Raw genomic sequence first — 24476 nt, 5'->3', positions numbered from 1 at the left:
ACAACACCCCCCCCCTTGAAAAATATGCTCTTGGCCTAACGGTCACACCTGTTTCATACAATTTTAAATAGTAAATACATGTACGACACAGGATATTTTCTCACAATTTTTAAATGATTAATGTTGTTTCTTTATTCTTTACAGTTCAATTAAAACGTTTATGTCATCTACCTAAAGAGTATAACAATGTCTCTCTATGATTGACAAGATTTTAAGAGATCGGGATCGAAATGCTGCGTAAAACGAAAATTAAAATTATGGAATTTCCTTAATTTCAAAACAATAGACTAATTTTCTTTCCCATTGTAGACAGAGTAATACGTTTTGCATGTTTCATTAAGACTTCGACGCACACATCAATAAACCATCGGTAAGTTTTTCCCTACGTACCGTTACTTTAATGCGTGTCTTTTTTTGTTTTTTGTTTACATGGTACATGTTACCATGGTTATCGGATAATCTGTAACATGGTTAGGGTGCACGTGAACTCTCTCAATAATCCCCATATTCCAACAAGTCTTATAAGACATCAGAGTCCTTCTAGCTGCACAGACGGATGACAGATTAATTGATTTAATGTTCCAGCTCGACATTTAACGGAAAATTCGGACTAACAAGATATCTGATAACATAAACATACATGTGACAATTAATTTATCCCAATATGAAGGATTGCAAGTCATAAATATGCTTAAATATAAAGTTTAATCAACGTCTTAAACTGCGATGGTTTCGGTTACTACATGTATATAGCTTGATGACGGTAACTACTGATTGTTTATCAATTTTAAGCTACTGCTTAAACATTGCATTTTATTATCATTGTATAAGAATATTTTCTATTGGGAATAACGTTAAGCATTTGATGAATACATTGAATCATGTACATCATCAATTATTGCTGGCATTCATTTGACTTCAAAGAGCATTTAAGCCACATAAGTAAAAGGAATTTTTTTCACATCGCATAAAATAGATTATCATATAAAGGAACAATTATAGATGTTTAAGTCTTATTCAAAAATGTTTCATAGGAGTTTACTATTTCTTTTAGCAGATATGTTTGAACCCCCTCCCTAACAACAACACACAAACAAAATGCATATGTATTGAAATTTTGTAAATATACGCATATGAATGTTTGTTTTATATCAGTTGTTCGACATAGATTTCCATTTTTCTGCAGAGAGGGTAGAAGAGGTCAACAAACTTTAATATAATTCTAAATTCAGTACAAATAAATCAGATACCGCCTTTAAACCTGAATCATTTATAACTTTATATTTAAGTTATGTAATGAAAATAGTATATACATGGTTAGCTGCAAGTCTGAGTTATTTTTCGTCAATTTCTTATAATAAATATTTATATTAATAGCTTTTCCAAACTAATTTAAATAGCTTAATAAAGCTAGATACCTTTTTCATGCTATACACTTAAAGCAAAAGATTGTGCCGGTCCCGATAAATCTTGTGGAACCAAAGTAATGGCGGGCGATGAAGGTACTGATGTTGACATTACCCATGATGTGTTTCTGATTCATACCAATGAACCGAGGGAGGACAAAGAATTTGCACTGTTAAAACTGAAGCCGTTGCTTGAAAGTCAAAATCTAAAAGTTTTGGTTGATGAAGAGGATTTCAAAGCTGGTGAACCCGTTTTTTTAAATATGGCTAGAGCTGTCATACAATCAAGGAAGTCTTTGATTGTATTGACGAAACACTCCAGGGAAAGTCAATGGTGTTCACTGGAACTGCTACTGGCTCTAGAGAAATCTCACCGACGTTCCTACATGTCGGTCGTTGTTTTGCGAAAAGGAAATTCTTCTGAACAGCAGCTGGTAAATTGATTTTCATTTGTCTACTTTGCCTTTTTTGAACTTTTGTAACTTTTGTATTCACACTGTCGTATGTCTATATAATTGGTTTAAACATATATTACGTTTTGAAGGGATTATTGGCACAGTGGCACTTTTCTGCAACTAAAATAAATTTTATAAAGGTTATATCAATTAAATCTCGTAAATTTTGCCTGTAATTTTCTCTTGATGGGCATAAACTACATGCTTAACGTTATTGTTCTCAGTCCGAAATAAATATACGGGCTTCTCTAAAACTTAGAGATTGTATTTCCTTGCATTTTCGTTTTTAACTAAATACTGTTTTATTTTTAAAAGTGTATAATTAGTTATAATAATAAAGGTATATGTGGCGTATTTGGAGTAAAATTTATGACACGAGTTTGAGTAAAAATATGCATCATGCTTCTTATAATTAGACGTTTAAATTTCACAAACTCTAGGCCCGTAAAACATGTTCTTTCTTTAATTATTTATCTCTAAACATTTCTACACGTCTGATGAATATTAATGTGATCCGCCATTTATAACATCACTGCCAATGAGTGCAGGAAAACCTAGCATTGAAAACACGATGGAAGAACAGTTTGTTTACAAATAGAATCACTTTTTCATCTCTTAAATGAGATAATTCTTATATCAGATGATACCCGAAGCAATATTATTCCGTTATTCATTAATGTAGTGCGATATAAATTGCTAATTATGTGTAATAAAAATGAGACCCGATTTTAGCATCAACGACACGGTAAAATTAGTTAATATACCCTCTCTCCCTGAGGGATGCATGTACTGAGAGTGTTTATTTATTCTTTATTCAAAAATTCCTCTAAACGAAAATCCACTTGTGGTTTATAACTTGTAAAATAAAGACATGAAACACATGGAGCACGTACAAACCTGACCAGCAAAACCACTAGAACTTCATGACAGGCCTGCTTCATGATAAAAACTTAAGTTTAATTCGGCTTTAATTCCTATTCCATCAATCTACATGGTCTCCGATGACAATCTTCCCTTTGTTCCTATCCTTGTTAGTCTGTCTCTTTTTTTCTTTGTTTCCCAAATCTGTCAAACTTAACGGTATACGTATTTTTCTCGTCGTCGCCATTGTTGTTGTGATAGACTCAGCGTGGTATCTCGTGACCGATTGAAGGCGGGGTTTATTCAAATGCTTTATTTATTGTGGACTCCACAATAATTATATAAATTATTTATTAATTTCCATATCTTTTTAACCTGACTGATATAAACTGCATAATTTATTGTGAAGATCTATCTTTACATTACATATTTAAAGAAATAAATCAATCAAATATTTCTTTGCATGAAAAAATACGCCACATATACCTTTAATTATTGAAAAATAAAAGTTTCACATAATTTGGATTTTGGGCTCCACCTCTTGTTATTTAAGGCTTTGGACATGTTGAATTATGTTCCACATGTGGATATACAAAATGACGATGACATCAAGGGAAAACTAGATGAACTTGTTTCTTTAATCAAAGGTAATGTTTTTCTGAAACAATGTGGACTGATGTAAATTTAAAGTGCGTATAATTTATGTAAATAGCAAATTTTCTTTGAAGAAAGGAAAAAAACTGAAGAACTGTTGCCTGCTGGAAACATTGCGCATGCACAAGTTTGGTCTCATTACTTTGGACTGTTGCAGTATCTTCTTCCGGGTTTAGTTTAGACTTTTCTGTCGACTTAATTTTTAATTTTGAAAGACTTTTTGAATGTCTTTTGCAAATTATATTTTATTCATGATAGACATAAATGTTACTAAATGATTTTCATTTTTTCATTCCAAAGTATTGGAAGCTCTTGTAAAGAAAACAGAAATCTACAAGAAATATCCAACCAGATTTTCAAAAAAATTGTACGAGTTAGTACCAGAAAACTGCAAATGTCCAAGAGTAATTGAAGATGTACCCATCTCAGAACAAAGAATCAGTGTTATGGCAGAAAAATTACCAAACCTATGCTACATGCGGTCCGGAAACAAACGAGATGTTCAGATGACCATCTATTGTGTCAGAGACACAGATGGCACTGTATGTTAAACACAATATACAAGATTCACGAAGAGTGTTGAGATAATTTTTTGGACTTATTTGTTTTTGATAATCTAATGGAACTTTGTCACTTGGACTTGGCACACTTATTGCTAAACATTTTCGCTTTGCATACGAAAATTTTATAGCTTGCAATAATAATGAAGGCTTCTAGGTTTGATTTATATGCTGGTATTGAAGTTATCATTAACTAGCATTCTAATTGGAAAAGCTTCAGATGAATTAGGAGGAAAGACCTTCAGCAGCCCGTTTACATTCTTGACGTTTCTACTCAAAAATGCATTGTTCTTTTTTGCAAATGGGTGGATTTTAGTAAATTTTAACATGGTTTGTATGAAAATATAATGCATAATTATTTAGTCACAAAACGCAGGTTTACATAAATATGGTTTTTGGGAGTTGATTTTAACCAACTCTCCTATGCAGTTACTCGGACAAACCGAAAGTGAAACAGTGTTTGGACCTCAGCACAAATCATGGCTGCTGACAAGAGCTAGTTCTTAAAAATAATTGATAAATTCGATGTAATATATGCTAAAGCATTGTTTTTCAAAGAAACGTATTTATGAATACCTTGAAAATAGTCAGATTTAAATGGTACGAACAATTTAGATATTTTTGTAGTCGTATGTATTCCTACGCCAGAGTTCAATATAGTCTCGTTCAACTCGACGCTCGGCTGTCTCCGTAGTCTCTCTTGCTTGTCGGAGATTTACGGTGTCAGCCGAGCGTTTGGTTGAACGAGAATAGAGTTCAATATTGCTTGGATCCATACAATTTTCGAGAAATATTTCTATTTCTGATACATAGTTTGATTGAATTAATTTTATCTTTAAATATTATTTAACATGATTCATAGGGGGGTTTCTCGACATTCTTGTCGAAAAGGTCCAAAAATTCATATTATAAAAATGTGCGTAATTCAAATACAAATTAGAAACTACATGTACTTGTCATGCAAAATAACATACCATTGATTTTAAAATAAACAAGAGATGTTTGTGAAACACTTATGCCCCCTCCCTTGGAAACATCCACAAAGAAATGAACGTAAACTGCAAATATTTGGAATTTTTCTAGGTCCAAGGGGCATAACTCTGTTGGAAATTGCTCTATCATACCCAAAATCAAACTTGACCTAGATATTAATTAGATAAACCTGCATACAAAATTTCATATTAATATGTGCATCCTCTGCGAAGAAAATGAGCGGAAACTGCAAATAACTGGAATTTCCCTACGTCCAAGGGCCATAACTCTGTCGAAAATAGCTCGATCGTACCCAATATCAAACTTGACCTAGATATTATCATGATAAAACTGTATACCAAATTTCATTTCAATATGTTCATCCTCTGTGAAAAAAAATGAGCGGAAACTGCAAATAACTCGAATGTTTCTAAGTCCAAACGCCATAACTCTGTCGAAAATTGCTCGATCGTACCCAATATTGAACTTGACCTAGATATTATGATAAACATGTATACCAAATTTCATTTCAATATGTTTATCCTTCGCAAAGATAATGAACGGAAACCATTGGTTGACCGACCGACCGACCGACAGACATCAGCAAAGCAATATGCCCTGCCTCCTTCGAAGGAGGGCATAATAAACATCGACAAAATCAACTCCCGTCAGTTCTTCAGAACTTTGATTTACTTTTATACCTTTAACTTGTAGTTAAACTTTCAATTACCTACAGTTTACTCAGGTGACCTATTGCTATCCGTTTTCATCCGTCGTCGTGCGTCGTGCGACCTGTGTCGTGTGTTAACAATTTACATTTTTAACTTCTTCTTATAAAACTACAAGGCTGATTGTTACCATTTTTGGTGTGAGGCATTTCCATGGTAAGAGGAATGTAAATTGTGAAACTCATGACTCTACCACCCCCGGTGCGCCACATGTGGGGCCAAATATGCAAAAAAAAAGCCAAATTTTCAAAAATCTTCTTCTCTACTCCCACACATGTGAGGAAAATTATAATGTCCATGAAGCCCTCTACCAAAATTGTGAAATTCATGGCCCCTCGGTCAGGGCTTCTGGCTCTTGGGTGGGGCCAATATGGCCATATAGTAAAAATGTATTAAATCTTAGAAAAACCTCCTTCTTTACTCCCATTGCTTTATTTGTTAAAAACTAAATACATGATTATGATGTCCATGAGGACCTCTACCCAAATTGTAAAATTCATGGCCCCTGGGTCAGGGGTTCTAACTCTAGGGTGGGGCCAATATGGCCATATAGTTAAAATGTTTTAAATCTTAGAAAATCTTCTTCTCTACTCCCATATATATTTGTTAAAAACTAAATGCATGATTAGGATGTTCATGAGGCCCTCCACCAAAATTGTGAAATTCATGACCCCTGGGGTCAGGGGTTTAGGCTCTAGGGTGGGATCAATATGGCCATATAGTAAAAATGTATTAAAAACCTAGAAAATCTTCTTCTCTACTCACACACATGTGGGCAAAAAACTGAATAAATGGTTATGATGTCCACTAACTCCTCTACCTAAATTGTGAAAGTCATTGCCCCTGGGTCAGGGGTTCAGGACATGAGGGGGGGGGGGCAATATGGCAATATAGTGTTAATGCATAAAAATTTTCTTCTCTATTCTTTCACATCTGTATAAAGGTGGAATGTCCCTCTGGTAAGAGAGATAACTTCTGTAGAAAATAATATCACTTTGTTTCTGTTAACTCACAATTATTAATGCATGTAACAACAAGGGAGGTGGTGCTGGGTCCCAATTTATGTTGGAAGGCGATACACTTATTTGAATCCAAAGATAGAAAAAGAAAATTAGAACTGAACCCCATGGCTCTTTTGAAGCAGGGGAGCAAAAAAGTAAAGAAAACTTTTACAAAATATTACAAAAATGTATCATAATGATAAAGTATTTATGAGGCAATATCTACATGACTATTCCTCCCCTTCTCCCCTCCCCCCTTCCGATGGATTTATTCTTTTTTTAAAAATATAACTAAATTTTATGTACTTGTTCAGTACATGTACGGTACATGTTTGATGTTTTAGGCCAGAGAATATTTGGATTGAATATTTTTATTTCTCTATCTATAGCTCGTTCACAGAGCTGAATGAATTATAATTGGGAAAAATCTGACCAAGACAATTACAAATTCTAGACTTAGTTGAAATCGTTTAATTAAAACTTATAACATTTCAAATGTTTAAAATTGAATAAAACTTTTCTATTCTGAGGGAGCAGATATGGGAAAACAAATGGAAAAAAAAACCCCTAATATCTCAGCTTATTTGATTCAAGACAGTATATTCCTGTATTGATATCATACCAATTACTGGAAGATTATTCACTTGATCCCCTTTTTGTGTTACATAAAAAAATGCTCTGGTTTACATTTTTAGGATTTCTTAAATATATATCCATTTTCTATTATCTTATCCAAATTTAAAAAAGATAACCTTTTCTGAAATTTAAGAAACTGTGGCAATTTTTCTTGCACTGTATGTAAAACATATATATAAAACCTTCAATAGTCTATGATAAAGAAAGATAACTCTTGCTGATTGAAGCAATTTTTGTTGCAAACTTATACAACAAAGTGCTATTCTGAACTAAAATGCAGCGCTTTAATATGTTTTGTAATATGAATTGAAAATGTATATAACTATATATTATTTTCATATACATTTTGGATTTTTAATTTCATGATGCGATGGTAAAATTTTGTTTTTTTTTCTAATCACTATGTCTAGTTTTCTTCATATCATGATTAGACATTTTATCAATTTTTGAAAAATCTAGCAGCGCTTCATCACTTAAAATTTGTTTCATATGAATCGATTGATATTGTATTTGATGAAAATCAATATGAAATTTTTTAAAAGTTTATGGCAAAATTAATAGCAGAGGGATATTACACCTTAAAAACTGACTTATAATTATATTTACCAGGAAGTCTTCAACTGAAATTTTAATTTTCATGTCCCCTGTAGTATGGGTTTCGACTCTAGGGCAGGGCCAAAATGGATGCATAGGTTTTAATGCATATAATATTAAAAAATTATCTCCTTTTCTCCCACACACCTGAAAGGAAAACTGAATTCATGATTGATTTTGTAGACCAGAACTTTAAGTTTATCGCCAAATATTATAGGTTTCATAGTTCTTTTTGAAAGATTTCAGGCAGGGAGGTGGTCGTCATTACAAATTTATAATTTTTCTACTCCAGAATGAAACCCAATTAATTAAATATATATGAGATCCTCGACAAGTTTGTGTATGGGTTATATGCTACTCAGGTGACCATTAAGGCCAATTGGCCTCTTGTTTAAACTTATAATTACTTCTTAGCTCACCTGAGCTTAACGCTCAAATGAGCTATTACGATTACTTCTTTCGGCGTTCGTATGTCTGTCTGTCCGCCTGTTTGTATACTTTCAGCATTTTGCACTTCTTCTACAGAACCTCTGGGCCATTATCAGGTTTTTTGCCTTTCCCGCACCCTCTCCCGATGCTGCATGCTTCAGTTGTACGTGTTTAAGCATGAACAGGAATGAATGACTTACATTGGACAACATCTTTCTCAGGCAAATTGACATACTAATTAACACTTATGCAAGATAGGCACGTAGCATCGGGGGGGGGGGGGGGGGGGCGGGGTCTCTCCCCCCCCCCCTCCTTTTTCTCGCAGCAGCTACTTTTTTTAAATTCACATATAAAAATTGAATTAACATGGATTTGCCCCCCCCCCCCCCCACTTTTTGGGAAGTATGTTAAAATTGGTATGAAAATAAGGAAATTAGGAGTAAAATTGAAGTCTATGATATACTCCTAACCCACCCCCCCGGATTAGGATTTTTTGGATGAGTCCCCCCCCCCCCCCTCGCCCCACCCAAACTTTCAAAAACGATGCTACGTGCCTGCAAAAGGTAGTTATTTCGTCTGTAAGATTCAGTTTTCTTTAGTCACCTGTCAAACCAAACGACATTATATTTAAAATCATTCATATACCGGTATTAGATTTTTTAAAAATAAGGTTTACTCTGTTAATTTAAAGAACTCTTAAACTGACATTTCAATCTTTAGAATAGAAATACTGATTTTTGAAATATATAATTATAAAGTTACCCCATCTCTAATCTATTTTTTGGAAGCTAGATAATCCTAATCTAACCAGCACATTTTAGCGAATTAATTTGTATTTTTGATACATGTAACTACATTGTAAATGCATAAATATAAAATAATTCAACTACATCTTATTTCAAAATTGTGAAATAGTTCAAACAGTGTCTCGGGTACCTATTACACAAGATGTAACAACATATTGTGTTAAAATCATTGATATTGTTTTCTACATGTACTTTTTTTGTTTTTCTACAATGAAATCTCTACATGGAAGATTTTTTTCTGTTGAAGCAAGTCGCGACAATTTCACAAGTGTAATGTAGTTTTAATAGGTAATATTCAGCGTTTAAAAACAAAAGTACATACATATGGAAGTTCTATTCTAATAGTCGTTGTTCAATTCAGATATTTTTTTCAATAACAAATCCCTTATGTTGTTTTTTTTTGTAAAAGAAATCTTTGTTGTAGTAGTTTCAACAGAAAAGCGATTTATTTAAAAATAAAACCTCAATATGATCAGAATATGATATAATCTTCTTCATATCCGACCATGTTTTTTTTCTTATACAAAGACTTTATTGCACTATAAAAGGTACACTCTTTAAAAGCTTCTGTGTAACCATTGGTCATTTGAATTACCATAGAATTGTTATATCTTAAAGCTGCTTGGTCCGATATTTTTGTAATTACAGTATCAAATTTTTTTCATACAAATCATTTAGAAAGTTATGGACTTTCTCCTATTTACACCAGCAGAAACAGTCTCCTTTCAAAGTTAGAAATATTCAAAGTAAATAAAAATAATTTCTCTTTGGGCAAACGAAAAAACAAACCAAAATGCATCACGGGAATGTTTAGAAAAGGAAACCGCTTGGTTTCGTCCCCCGAATGATTGGGGTTATTCAACCCGCATGCTATGCATCGATTATAAAGAAAGCAGACTTTGGAAATATTAGCGAACAAAACGTACACATGTTTATTTATTTGTCTGATCATTTTATTTAAAGCAATGTCAAATTCGTAATACAACCATACCCGTCTCATCGTCAGGGGTGAAATTTAACATGAGGCGAAATAACGCGGTACCTTTTAATGTCGTTTGTTCTGTTAGCAAATTTTGTACGTATTTTTCTTCATTGAAATTTGGCATAACTGACGTGTAAAACTACTGCAATGTCTATTATTATACATATGCTTAGCATAGCCATCGTTTAAAAGCGTGCATAAAATTTGATATAAAATCGGACCAAGCAGCTTTAAGAAAAATAGAGAAAATGAACCTTAAACGTTGTAAAATGAGCTGCAGAATCAATAAGAATCATTTCTTACAAAGAAAAAAAAATCACCAAAATTTATAAATACACTATTTCATAAAAATTGTATTATTATACCCGCACTTTCTAAAGAAAGTTCGGGTATATTGTTGTTACCCTGTTCCGTCCGTCCGTCCGTCCGTCCGTCTGTCCGTCCGTCCGTCCGTCCGTCCGTCCGTCTGTCACGTTTTACTTTCTCAAACTGCTCTTACATCTTATAAACCAGCAAACTGAACTCTTGGAGTTTGATTTAAGGTATCATGTTGTTTTGTAAAAAGGTTTCAAAAATTCTCTGTTAGTCCTGGGGGTCAAATAATTGGTAAAAAATGACGTTTTTTCACAAAAAACCTTCTTCCTCGAACTCCTCCTGCATTTTCAACAGTAGACAAATCATCTTTTGACGTTTTGTTTTTTTTTTTTACAAAAAAACTGGTTTCAAAAACGTCACTTTTTTTTAGCAGTAGCCAAATGATCTTCTAGAATATGATTGGGGGTGTCATATTGAGGCGTGATCAGGTTCCAGAATTTTTTTTTTTATTAAGGGGATCAGTGGGCAACAAAAAATGACGTTTTTTGGCCAAAAAAATATGGTTCCCAGAACTCCTCTTACAACTTTTGAAGTAGCTACGTCATCTCTTGGGATATAATTGGGGCTGTCCTATAGATGTGCAATAAGGTTTTAAAAATTTAAATTTCATCCAGGGAGTCAAATAGTAGCAGAAAATTGACGTTTATTACTAAAAAACAAAACATTGATCCAAGAGCTCCTCTTATGATTTAATGGATAGACAATCATATCTTTGGATATGATAGGGACTGTTATATAGATGTGCAGTAAGGTTTTAAAAATTTAAATTTCATCCAGGGAGTCAAAAAGTAGCAGAAAATTGACGTTTATCACTTAAAAAAAACAAAGATCCTAGAAATCCTTTTATGATTTAATGGATAGACACATCATATCTTGGGATATGAAAGGAACTGTTCCATATGTGCATTACGGTTTTGAAAAATTAAATTTAACCCTGAGGCCCATTACTTACCGGTACATACCTTTTGATGCCCTTTATGGATCAAGAATATATATGGTTTAGGGGTGGGGATCTCAACCGTTTTCGAGATATTCGTGCACTTCCTGTTCAAGGGGGGTCATGACCACCCCCAGGGCCCATGACCTACATACCGTTTGATGCCCCTTGACACAAGGAACAAGAATATATGGTTTAAGGGTGGGGATCTCAACTGTTTTGAAGATATTAAGGGACTTGCTGTTTGAGGGGGTCAGGACCACCCACAGGGCCCATGACCTACATAACATTTGATGCCCCTTGACAACAGAAACATGAATATATATGGTTTAGGGGTCATGATTATAACAGTTTCTGAGATATATAATAATTTCAAATTTCGGGGGGGGGGGGGTGGGGATGACCCCAGGGGTCAGATCTAATAAACCCTATATATTGCCAGTAACAGCCAATATATGATTATGAAAACCCTATATTATTATCTTTGTCCGTTTTCAAGTTACCATTTACAATAGAGTCTACGATTCTTCCTACAAGGTTCAATGTTAGACCCCACACCCTTTTAACACCCCCCTCCCCCGAAAAGTGGTTGTCTAACCCAAAATGAGAAAAATCAAACCAGGGTGCACAACTAGATATGCAGGCCTATCGAATCCTAGAGTTTTGTACAATTCTGTTCAGCCATCTCTAAGAAACAAGTTCAGAGCGGGAAAGAAGAAAAAGAAGATGAAGAATAATAATACATGTATTAAGAACCGTACAAAAACAATAAGTCTTCAAATTTCATTCGGGAGACTTAAGGTAGCTCGCGGGTTTACCTGCTTGTGAGAAAACCTACCTTGAAAATTTGTCCACGTGATCCATAGGTTTCATAGTTTTATTTCTGAAATTTATTTAAGATTCGTCTGGGCGGTAATAATGTTATCGTGTTTCAAATACAGTGTCATTAATAAAATCAAGCAACGCTATTTCAATGAAATATATAGTAAAATGCACATTTTAACCGAGAAACGCATTACAAAACTATGCTCCAAACTTTTAAACGATTCAGACGAAATTAATCATACTCTACACAAAAACAGAGGAGATAATTATGAATCAATTCATAAAAAAATATCAGTATGTGTTCTCGGCCAATTTTTGGCAAAAAAACTTTCAAGATTTAAAAGATTTCTCAAAACCTTATATTTTCATTACGACATTAGCCTGACGTCATCATTTCCTTTCTTCTTAGAACACCAAAATTGAAATGCATTTATTGACAAGACTAGCTGTTTAACACATTTTAGAACATGTTAATGCTTATTAGGCATTATTGTGAATGTTATTTAAAAATGCAATTAATGTAAGGCTGTAAAGATACAGAAAATTGCTATTTTTGTTTTTATGAAACTCTGAGTCAATCAATGCAAAAATAAAATGCCAGGCAACTACTGACATTATAAGTAAGTAATCGAATAAAACAGGTATCTCAAGCCAAAAGAAATTTAAGAATTTAATCGGTAGTACAGATTACGGAAGTTATAATTGTAAAAAAAAAAAGCGAAGTTAATGCATACATTCTATTTTAAAACATGGCTTTAAATGGAAGAGTTCTAACGCACACTCATTCTTTATCTTAATAGAACAAAATGTGAAAATGTATGTGACATCTTTAAATTTTCAGCACTTGATATCATAAATCTTTGTATAAACAGTCATAAACCGAATATAAGCTTTTTAAAATATTTTCTTTTATACTTCTAAATATCTCATTTGTCATTTTAAAATAAAATTATGAGTTTACTATGACGGTCAACTCTTTACGTCGATTCCTATTGTGACGTCAGCAAACCCGCGAGCTACGTTAATAATAAAGAGTAAATAGAGATAGGATCATCAAACATCAATAATTTAAAGATAATTGACAATTTCTGATTCTAAGGGGGTCAGGATGACCCCTTAGGGTCATGACTTACATGCCATAATGATCTGATGCGCCTGCATGACCTAAGGAGGAATAGTATCTTTGGATTAAGGTGGGGATGGTTTTTATGATATTTAATAATTTCAGGAAGAGCATTTGGGATCATGACCTACATACCATCTTAAATGCCTTGAACAAAGAAACAATAATATAATATGTACATGATATATGATCGATCAATTTAAGAACACAGATATAGATCAATCATCTGTTTTGTAATACTTCCTATGTATATATACATATATTTACATTCTACTGTGCTTTTCCATTAAATTCCGTGATGTTTAAATGCCTCTAAATGCAACACCTATTCACTGCGTATGAATTTACAAGTAATTTACATAAGTAGTTCTCAAACAGTGATTTCTATGTTACCGGTTAAAAAATGTATGTCATAAATGTTGTCAAAACACCATGTTTTATAATTATTCAATAAAACAGTTGACTTTATTGTTGAAAGCAACATTTCGATAGTTATTTTTCATGTATTATATTTTCATGCTCGTCGATCTCATCTCAATAGTCTCTGTGATAACCAGTTTAAACCGGTTTTACAAATCAGCTGTTCTTGCTGTTACTAATTCACTCCCTCCGTGATCTGCACTTTATATCAATTTATTTAAGTAAACAATTGATTTCTTCAGTAAGGGAATGTAAATATAAGCATTAAATGATTACGCGCGTTATTCAATTTGTCTGCTCACCTGACGGCAGTTATTGACACGACGACGTCAAAATTAAATCATTCAATGCTATAGTATATGTATTAGTTTTTGTTTTGTTCTATACTATTCATGTTCATGACTGTAGTATGGCTTAGTCTTATTTTAAATTACATTAAAAAATTGTCAAATATATGACTTGGAACCCCCACTCCCAAACAAACTCAAATATAAACTGTTCCCCCCCCTCCCTTGTCGAATGATCTATCAAAATCAAAATATAATTTGGGTGTCTAAAAACTTACATAAACTGGTAAAAAATGTTATTCTTAAAAAAATTATATTACACCTTGCATAATTGACAAATGATCTATTGAGATATGATCAGAGGTCATATTTCTACCTTGGGATCAATAAGTAGTATTCATTGACAAGTTAAAATTAATAACAATAAATTATTCAAATTATAAATGTTTATATCCACATTCACCCCCCCCCCCCCCAATCTAATCTTACATGTGTACAGAAGCACATTTTAAATCATTTCTTGATTGCTTTTTCTCTTGTGATTAACATTTTGGATTAACAAAATGTTATATGCATCACTTCCATGTGTATTAATCGCCTATTTGGGGCAATTGTAAAGTTTCCTAAACAAAGCAGTGACATATCATTAGGCTAGGAATTACCCGGCACATGGATCAAACACTACTGCATAACATATGAATAAGATAAAATACATTATTTTGGGGGTTGGGGGGGGGGTTAAAGACAACACCTGGGGTCATTAATGTACTTTACACCATTTGATGCATCATGCATGCATAATGACATTAGAAGATATTTTGTATTTTCCTGTTTCGTGGGGTCAGAACAGTCCCATAAGGTCATGACCTACATTGTATTTGATACATTAAAATACATTAGGAAAGAAATACTCCTTCCTTCCTATTATAACTCATATAAAAATGATAAGTGTCTACACTTACTTACATGTAATACACAAATTTAATAAGAAATTGTTCATACAGGGTCAATATGGGGTCAACTCAATAGTGCATGATCATGCAGTCTGACAAATGAAAAAAATAACTTTTGCAACTAAAATGACAGAAACTTTACAAATGCGATAGGATAGGTAACGATGATAAGCTTATTTAAATATTAAAAGATGATGATACAGTATGCTGTCAAAGGGAGATCACATTTAGAAAGTGAGAGTAGAACTTATATATGCATGCTGGCATCTCATTATATTGCTCTACTGCTACTACATGTATTATGCTTACCTAAATTGGTCAACATCATAATGATAATCCAATTAAAACACAATAATGAATTCCTTTAGCTGATCTTAACTAGGGGCCTAATCCTTTTCTGCATACGGAAAACACAGACATGTATGTATGGGTGTTGCTAAAACGCGGAACGAAAAGCCGAACGGAAAGCGGAACGGAATGGAAAATAGCATCACGTTTATCGCTTAAAAAGGGTACTGGCGTGCGACCAGTTCTCGCCGAGTACCATTTCTCGCCAGTACATTGTGACGTCATTTTATTAACACATAAAATAATATACGAAAAATGACGTCACAATGTACTGGCGAGAAATGGTACTCGGCGAGAACTGGTCGCACGCCAGTATAGACTGGCCAGAAACGATTTACTTTGTATCTTTTATTTATATCTAATGAATGATTATCAACATGTTGTTATCTTATTAATATTCATATGAATGTCTATCAATTATAGCATTGTATTCATTCGGCTTTAGTTGAGGACGAAATGGAAAAATCAAATGTATACATTTTTATATTTCAAATATGATGATGTACATGTATATACTTACATCAAAATTGAATTGTCGGTGTTCTAGACGATCTTTTATCATACAGACGATACAGTATCATTGAGATGGAAGAAAAAAAACCGTAGGACTGACGACAATAAAAATTAAAATATAGAAAACATTAAAATATACCCGGTAATTTGTGAAACGAGTAATTTGTGAAACTAGTATTTTTAGCAATGCAATTTTGTTTACGTTTGCATTACTAAGCAGTTATAAACATATGATCCGAATAGAGAGCTCTAGACGTTGCCTAATTTGATTTTAAGATTATATATTGGGACTATAGTATGTCGATCCCAAAACATTCATGCAGCACATTTGGACTATTTATAATGGAAAATGTTGACATCTATTCTCCATTTGGAAGTCACTCAGAAGACCTTGCACAGTTTTTCAACACTATAATCCGGGTCTGTTGAAATGCAAAACCCCGTAGACTTCTTTGTTTTTAGCCGTGTATTTATACCAGCTGATAAGCTAGAGAGGACGTTTTAAAGAAAGAATAATGAGAATGTGTAATGCTTCTAAAAGAGAATCGCTTAAACCCTGAGGTATATAAAAATATACAGCAAAAAGTGAATCGAAGATATTTTGGGACAGAATATAGTGGTCAATGCATGTACTGTTAATTTTGAGGTAATAAATATTCTTGAATAAATAATCTAATATTGCTAATCTTTCAAAAAAAAAAAAAGGTACATAAAGTATATCGTTTTAGCATGATTAACAAATCTATGAGGTAAATAACATTAGATAAGATTTTCCGTTTTCCCTTCCGTTCCGCTTTCCGTTCCGTTTTCCGTTCGCGTTTTAGCAACACCCATGTATGTATACACGTGAACCCATCTAATCGAAGAGCTGGGTAAAACTAGTACCCGCTAATGAGACATGCAGACCTGTGTTGTGTACGTAACTTCAGACAAAGATCATTCATTTGTAACATGCATGTATTTTTATGACCTATTCTTCAAATCCACTTGCACTATTTTATTAGGTAAATAACAGCTTTAAGGTGGTGCAGGACACCTGCATATTGTGATGTACATGTATACTTTCTATTGAGATAAACAATAAAGTATATCATAATATTGATTAAATATTTACCCCCCAAATAATGTTACCTAACATTGAAGCGCAATGGGTTTGAGCGTTTACATGTCTGTAAGAGCATTGGGGTCCAAGGTGTATTTTTGGTACTTTTACAATTGATATAAATGAATTTTCATGGGAAGGGGGGGGGGGTCTGGACCCCTCACTCCCACCCCTTCTCTAAATCTGTGCACACGATGATGTTCATGTAGGCACAAAGAAGCAAATCTAAAACCGGCAACCGCCACGGGGAGGGGGCATAATTTAATTTTCAATTTTGTTTGTAATAATTATATACACCATTATACTTTCTATGACATAAAATGTTAAGATTATTGATTAACTGAAAATTCAATGCAAACAGTTCTACCCCATATTGCACATAAAGTGCTGCTCATGTCACGATGTGTATTATCATATGAAAATTATAAATTTTAATTGTATTACCGGAGCTTGCATATAGCCTTCATTTTTAATTAAACTGGTACAAAACAGTGTTATTTAGGGGCAAACACATGATGCGGGTATTCCTGTCTAATGACAGCATCTAGTTAAAATTTGTAAGTGTTAAAGAATGAAATACATAACATATTCTATATATACCGGAATACTATGCATGTCTTTTTAGTTGTGACTGAATGATTCTTATATGCATTTTCAAAGTACTTAGCCACAGTTCGATGTTTATCAAAGTACTTAGCCACATTTCGATGTCTGTATACGACTTACGAGGGTTGTTCGGAAATTATTGAGACAACACGGATATTTCCATTTCTAAGTGACGAATTATGGTGAAAATTGGCATGAACATTGAAGAAACCTTAACAAATAATTAAAGAAAGTAATATTTAAAAAATGTTTCATATTTTGTTTACAACGGTAGATAAACAAATCGGTGGTCGGGGTACCCGGCGCAAGCACAAACTCGGAGAATAAGAAAACTAAAACATCGTCTATCTAAGTGTCTGCAAACTTACAGCTTATACTAAAAGAAATCAGATTATATATGTTCATTTTGCTATTTATTGTGACTACCTTTTGATCAAGTTTCACGAGTGTTTGAGTTGAAATACGGATATGGTACAGATATATTTACCAAGCAATAGGAATTTGAAAACGACGGTAAATAGAAATTTAACATCAAGGTGGCGCAGCGAATATACATCAAATTGATAAAAATTTCGGAAAAAGACCTTTAAGTCACCCAATTGCTTTAAGAAAAACTATACGATGGCAAGGAATAAAAAATTTCAGTTTATCGTCTTTTTTCACTAATTGTTTAGCTAGAATTCAGACAAAGTGACTAAATATCAAGTATTTTTATACACTAACTGATGTAAATAGTTCTAAAATATGTACACAGAATCACTGTAGGAGACATTTCACAGTAATTTGACTTTCGGTTAGAAATGACCCGATTTTTATTCACAAAATTCAAGAATGGAGGGAATATGCGAATGTTGACATCTTGAAATGTAAACAAAAGATGAGAAATGAAGAATTTATTCTAATTTCCGTTTGTTTGTTAGGTTTTTAAAACATAAGATCAATAAGAAGCGTTAAAATGACGTTGCAGTAAGTTTGCGGTTGTGCCGGGTCACTGGGCGATGGCAAGTTGGTCAGCTTACCAGGCATGATCTTATCATGCTATGGACAATAAATTTTTTACATTGATAAACTCTATCCTGGTGTATGTTTTGGTGAAATTTCAAGGATTTATCTGTTCCCCCAAGGAAATAAGAGTAAATGTCCCAATAATTTCCGAACAACCCTCGTACATTAATATTGAAGTTTGTATACCCGCATTTTCTAAAGAAAGCTCGGGTATATTGTCGTTGTTACCCTGTTCCGTTCGTTCGTCCGTCTGTCACGTGTTACTTTCTCAACTTTCTCAAACTGCTATTACATCTTATAAACCAGCAAACTCTACTCTTGGAGTTTGATTTGGGGTATCATTTTGTTTTGTAAAAAAGTTTCAAAATTCCCTGGTAGGCCTGGGGATAAAAATGACGTTTTGTCACGAAAAACCTTCTTTCTCGAACTCCTCCTCCATTTTGAAGAATAGAAAAATCGTCTCTCGAAATATGTTTGGAGTGTCCTAAAGAGCGCAATAAGGTTTCGGAAATTTCAATTTTGCCCTGGGGGTCATTTAGTGGCTGAAAAATGAGGGTTTTTTTTAAAATGGTTTTAAAAACGTCAATATTTTTGCAGCAGCCAAATGGTTTCAGATTTTTTTGATCACAGGGTCGGCTGGTAACAATAAATGACGTTTTTTGCCAAAAAAAAGTATGGTTTCCAGAACTTGACCCTCTTACAACTTTTGAAGTAGCTACATCATCTCTTGGGATATGATAGGGGCTGTACTATAGATTTGCAATAAGGTTTCAAAAACTTAAATTTCATCTAGGGAGTCAAAAGGTAGAAGAAAATTCACGTTTATCAGGTGCTCCTAAAAACCCTAGATCTCAGAACTCCTCTTATGATTTAATGAATAGACACATCATATCTTGTATATGATAGGGCTGTCCTGCAGATGTGAAAAAGGTTGTTTTTTTAAATTCAAATTTCATCCAGAGAGTTCAATTGTAGCAGAACATTGACATTTATCACTCCTAAAAAACCTATATTCCTGAATTCCTCTATGATTTAATGAATAGATGGACACATTATATCTTGGGATATTATAGGACATATATCTCTATGGATATGCAATAAGATTTTTAAAGTTTAAAGAATATGGGGGAACAAGATAGCGCAAATGCCCATTTGGTTTTGTCGTAAAAAACAATTCCAAATTATTTTTTTTCCAACCAATTATACTAGATGATGTCATATTACAAGTTTACAAAAGCACAATTTCTAACTATATTCAGTCTTGAAGATTTTTTTGTTGATTGAAATCGGTTTGATTTCCTTTAAACCTTATATGGACTATGACAAAAATATGGAGCCCAGACCCACTCTATAAAAGAAAAGGCAATCGAGTTCTAAAAATTACACTATTTCGAGGTTTTGACACGCATACGCCAGTTTAAATCAACCTATTCTAAAAATGTAACATATTTAAAGGTCATAAATCGATATAATCTAAATATACTTTGTTTTCAACTATTTAAAAAGAAATTATGAGTTTTGTTCATATTTTAATTTTATAGTATCTTATCTATCCATATGTAGGCAGTTAACACGCCTTATTCACCCATCTTCTTTATCCTGGCAGTCAAATAGTAACAGTAATTAATACGTGGATCTATCCCTCCTTAAGCTGTTAATTAAATGACGTTTTTTTATTCTTAAAATAAAAAAAAAACTCACATTTATTTTTGCTTAAAATTAAAACCAAACTTTTACACCCTTCTTAATTGCCAAATGGTCTATTAAAATTAAAATATAATTTTGGGACTAAAGAGTTTAATATACTGGTATAAAATGGTTTTTTTTAAATATTTGTTTTTTTAAAAAACCACATTACATTTTAAATAATTGACAAATGATCTTTTGAGATATGATCATAAGGCTTATATTCTACCTGGATATCAATGACGTATATTCAAAATTGGTAATTTTCTCTAGATGCACATTCATATTTTGGGATTTGCTTTTTTAATTTGTAGGATAAACAGAATTGAATATGTATTCAGGGCAATAGTAAAGTCTCCTAAACAAAAACAGGGTCATCATAAGGCAAAAAATTACTCACATTGGTAAAACACTAATTAGGAATAAGATAAAATACTTCTTTATTTCCAGTTCTGGTAAGTCAGGGTGTCTCCAACGGGGCATAACCAATACACCATTTGATGCGCAAAGACACAAAGATCAAGAATAAAATATGATTTAGGGATGGGGATCTCAAAAGTTATCAAATTATGTAACCATTTCCTATTTTAGCGAAGGGAGGGGGGGGGGGTGTTAAAGACAACTACTAGGTGTCATGCACTTTACACCATTTGATGCATCATAATGACATTTAATAGAGACCAGAATATATATCGTTTAGTGGTGGGGATCTCAACATTTTTCAATATATTTGGTATTTTCCTCTCTCATGGGGTCAGAAAAATCCCATAGGGTTACATTATATATGATGCAACATAATATATTAGAAAAAATGACCCCTTTTGCCCTATTAAAACTCATTATTCATATAAAAATGGTAGGTCTTTACACTTATTTACATGTAATACACACATTTAATACAAAATGACACAGGGTCAATATGGAGTTTACTAAATAGCGTAAGTCTAACAAATGAAAAAAATAACCTTTGCAATTTAAATTCAAATTCGATAGGAAACCCAACGATAATCAGCTTATTTGAATATTAAACGATGATGATACATTATGCTGGCAAAGGGAGATCACTTATTTAGAAAGTGAAAGTAATATTTATACATACCGATCTCTCATGATATTGTGCTACTACATGTACTCTGCTTACCTGTATTGTTACCTGTATTACTTACGTAAGAATAATAATCCAATTAGAGCACACGGTGGATTCCTTAAGCTTATAACCACAAAAGAAAGGTTATGCATGTAAATTAATCACTTTTCATATCGAAAACACATATGTACATGTACACCACGTTAGACCAATCTAGTCTAAGAGCTGGATAAAACTAGTACCTAATGATGCTGATGTGCAAAAGCAAATCGAGCGCTAAGTTTGTAATAATTATGAAGATCATACTTTCTGTGACATGAAATGTGAAGATAATTGATAAATTCAAAAAGTCAAATGCAAGCGATTCAACTCCAAATTGAGCGTAAAAGACCGATAAAGTGTATCTCATCCTTCATGAAAATCATAATTATTTAACAAAACTGCTGCATGATAGTGTTATTTAGAGACAAAAGCTTGATGCTGGTAGTGCTTTTGAATGACAACATCTAGTTTATTAATTTTTTTGCGAAGGAAAGGAAATCCCTTTCGACAGAGATACCTTGATACCTGCAGGGAATGTTGCATATGGACTGGCATGGACTTATGTTCTGAACTATCTAACATTCGTTCTGAAAGGTACATAATAAATCTCAATTATTTAGTTTTAATTAATATGTGTGGGCATTAGGCCAGTAATTAAAAGGTCACAGGTTCAAACCCTGCTGCTCACTTGATGATGTGTGTTATGCACTTAGACAAGGCACTTTATCTACATTGTCTCAGTCCACCCAGCTGCAATTGGGTACCGGCTTATGATGGGGGTTAACCTGCAATGGACTGGTGTCCCATCCAGGGGGAGTCAATGACTCTCATACGCTTAGCACCACGGAAACTGGGGATAAGCACCGGTCTTATGCACTTTAATGGCACGGAGAAGGATTTAAATTAACTTATAATATGATAAATAATCACATTTGCATATTTCCTCCACATTGTCTATTGAGAAGTATTCTTGATTATTTTACTCATGAATTTTGTAGGATTGGGTGATTCTATCATCAGAGCTGTAGAGAAGCACAACAAAAGCTCTTCCATCTACAAAGAAAAAGTGTACATTTTGGTTCCTTTTTCTTGTGATTGTAAAGCCAAACTGAGTGATGCTGATGACAGTATATCATATTTGGACACCATCCATCCAGTTTATGTTGATCACAGTGGCAACAGTCGAAAATATAGTTTTGACATGTACAAATTTGTTGACAATAATGAAGTAAGTACATGTTTTACTTTACTTATTGGTGTATAAAATGAATGCAGCAGCATACTGAAACCCAAATTTTAATTGCGACAACTTTATTTTGCAATTTACCAGAGATAATCTGGTTACAAATGACATTTTTTTACGACCACACTTTATCCACACTAGTTGTGATATTTTAAAGACGAAAAGTCTCTTGTGAATCTTGCAAAACTGACCTATTACTCACACGCGAATAAAAGTTGGTTAACAGTATGTGTTATTACACTGAAAGTTGCTGTATGTGGTTTGGATCTGACCTCTAGATAGTGAAAGTAACCACCTTGTTATTTTCAATACATACATGTAACTTTTTAGAATTTAAATCTTAGATTTTTTTGTCATTATAAAATTTGCCTCATTTAGCTCACCTAGACTGTGAATGAGGTTTAATGCTCTCATTGCAGGAGTTTGTATTTGTCGGCCAGTATGCAGCAGCCGTTACATGCCTGGACGACATGTGGAGGGTGAGGATTGCAGGACTGAGTGAAGCAGATAAGATCAAACAGGCCAAGATATTCTGTGAAGAGGTTCAGACCACCCTGGCACAGAAGTTGATAGAATATGCTCATTTCTGTGAGATTGTCTCTTATGATGGTGGGTTTTGAAGATATTTTGACTGGCTACACTTCATTTCATTGTTAAGCTATAAATGATTAAACTTTTGAATTAAAGTTTGATGATCCTCATGCAGCCTCAAAATATTTTTTTCATCATAAAAACGTTATTTGTCCTTCAAACTTTATAAATCAAATGAAATAAAAAGAAATTTATTGATGGTAACCATGCACTTTACAAAGTTATTGCAAATTTGCCTTTTATGGATAAAATTTAATAAATATCAATAAAAAAAATATATCAATGTAATGTGGTCGCTCTAAACCCTTTACTAAACATGTAATGAGTGGATCTCCTTGGTACCGCTATGCCATGCAACTTGTTGAAAAACTCAATGTACTTTAAACACTAGAAGACTAATTAAATACAAAAAGAGAGGTGCCACAACACATTGAGTTAAATATGGAGGAATCGGTGCTTCAGCGTAACTATAAATTTCATGTTTTATGTAATTCATTTATTTAACAGATAGAAATTACTCACTTTCCGAGGAAATGAAGAGGAGACTGAAACATACACCTTGTGACGAATCAGATTAGTACAGAAAAAGGACAATGAGAAGTACAATGTTGAAGTACATGTATACAGTCATATAGAACATGACATAAATTTACCTATAACTGGATGTCATTCCATATTCCAGTACAATGCTTTTCTGGATTTACTAGACCTTGAGTTATATTTTTTGAATGTACTGTTACAGTTAGCTGCAGGACTGTAGCTCCCGGTCTGAAAAAATTCGGATGAACGACCTGGGAGCTACAGTGCCTCCCATAGTAAAAAACTGCAATTTACGGCGCACAAAAAAATGCGCTAGGTTTTGACTGATTAATCTCATTTACGATCATATTCAGTACAAATAATTAATCCCAAAAAATTCCTCGGACATTTTACTACAGATATTGTCACTTCACTTGCCTCTGATATTCTTTTAAACACCATCCCCAGCCCTGTCAATTAAAGTGGTGCAAGTTTGTTTACATTTAAAAATGGCGACTCTCGATCTCGACGTAAATTAACATACGTCATTTTCCGAGGTCGGTTATCATGTTTACGAGAAAGTCTGAGGCAAGTAAAGTGATGATATCAGTAGTAAATTTGCTGAAGAATTTTATGGTTCTAATTATTTTTACAGAATTTGTGTGAAAATAAGGTTAATAAGTCCAAACTTAGCGCAATTTTTTGTGCGCCGTAAATTGCAGTTTTTTTA

General features: G+C 33.3%; 2 protein-coding genes across 2 annotated transcripts; both read left to right on the top strand.

Annotated features, from left to right (window-relative positions):
- The first annotated feature begins 236 nt into the window (after positions 1–236).
- Positions 237–8528, top strand: LOC128179562 (stimulator of interferon genes protein-like). Its single transcript, XM_052847002.1, has 5 exons — positions 237–370; positions 1443–1840; positions 3276–3369; positions 3451–3546; positions 3677–8528. Exons 2-5 carry the CDS (start codon positions 1487–1489, stop codon positions 3925–3927), a joined length of 795 nt encoding a protein of 264 aa, XP_052702962.1. The 5' UTR covers positions 237–370; positions 1443–1486; the 3' UTR covers positions 3928–8528.
- Positions 5443–23988, top strand: LOC128182267 (stimulator of interferon genes protein-like). Its single transcript, XM_052850858.1, has 6 exons — positions 5443–5575; positions 9579–9650; positions 21883–21987; positions 22392–22621; positions 23056–23245; positions 23735–23988. Exons 1-6 carry the CDS (start codon positions 5443–5445, stop codon positions 23803–23805), a joined length of 801 nt encoding a protein of 266 aa, XP_052706818.1. The 3' UTR covers positions 23806–23988.
- Positions 23989–24476: the final 488 nt, after the last annotated feature.

Source organism: Crassostrea angulata, chromosome 4 (genome assembly GCF_025612915.1).
Source record: "Crassostrea angulata isolate pt1a10 chromosome 4, ASM2561291v2, whole genome shotgun sequence".
Taxonomy (NCBI): Eukaryota; Metazoa; Mollusca; class Bivalvia; order Ostreida; family Ostreidae; genus Magallana; species Magallana angulata.
Note: the sequence above shows the minus strand (reverse complement) of the source record. Positions and strands in the feature narration are given on the sequence as shown.

Coding starts and splice junctions, on each gene's coding strand:
- LOC128179562 (XM_052847002.1), top strand. CDS start 1,487: ATGGCGGGCGATGAAGGTACTGATGTTGACATTACCCATGATGTGTTT. Junction 1,841..3,275: donor ATTCTTCTGAACAGCAGCTG/GTAAATTGATTT, acceptor TTGTTATTTAAG/GCTTTGGACATGTTGAATTA. Junction 3,370..3,450: donor ACTTGTTTCTTTAATCAAAG/GTAATGTTTTTC, acceptor TTTTCTTTGAAG/AAAGGAAAAAAACTGAAGAA.
- LOC128182267 (XM_052850858.1), top strand. CDS start 5,443: ATGTTTATCCTTCGCAAAGATAATGAACGGAAACCATTGGTTGACCGA. Junction 21,988..22,391: donor TCTAACATTCGTTCTGAAAG/GTACATAATAAA, acceptor TGAATTTTGTAG/GATTGGGTGATTCTATCATC. Junction 23,246..23,734: donor TGAGATTGTCTCTTATGATG/GTGGGTTTTGAA, acceptor TTTATTTAACAG/ATAGAAATTACTCACTTTCC.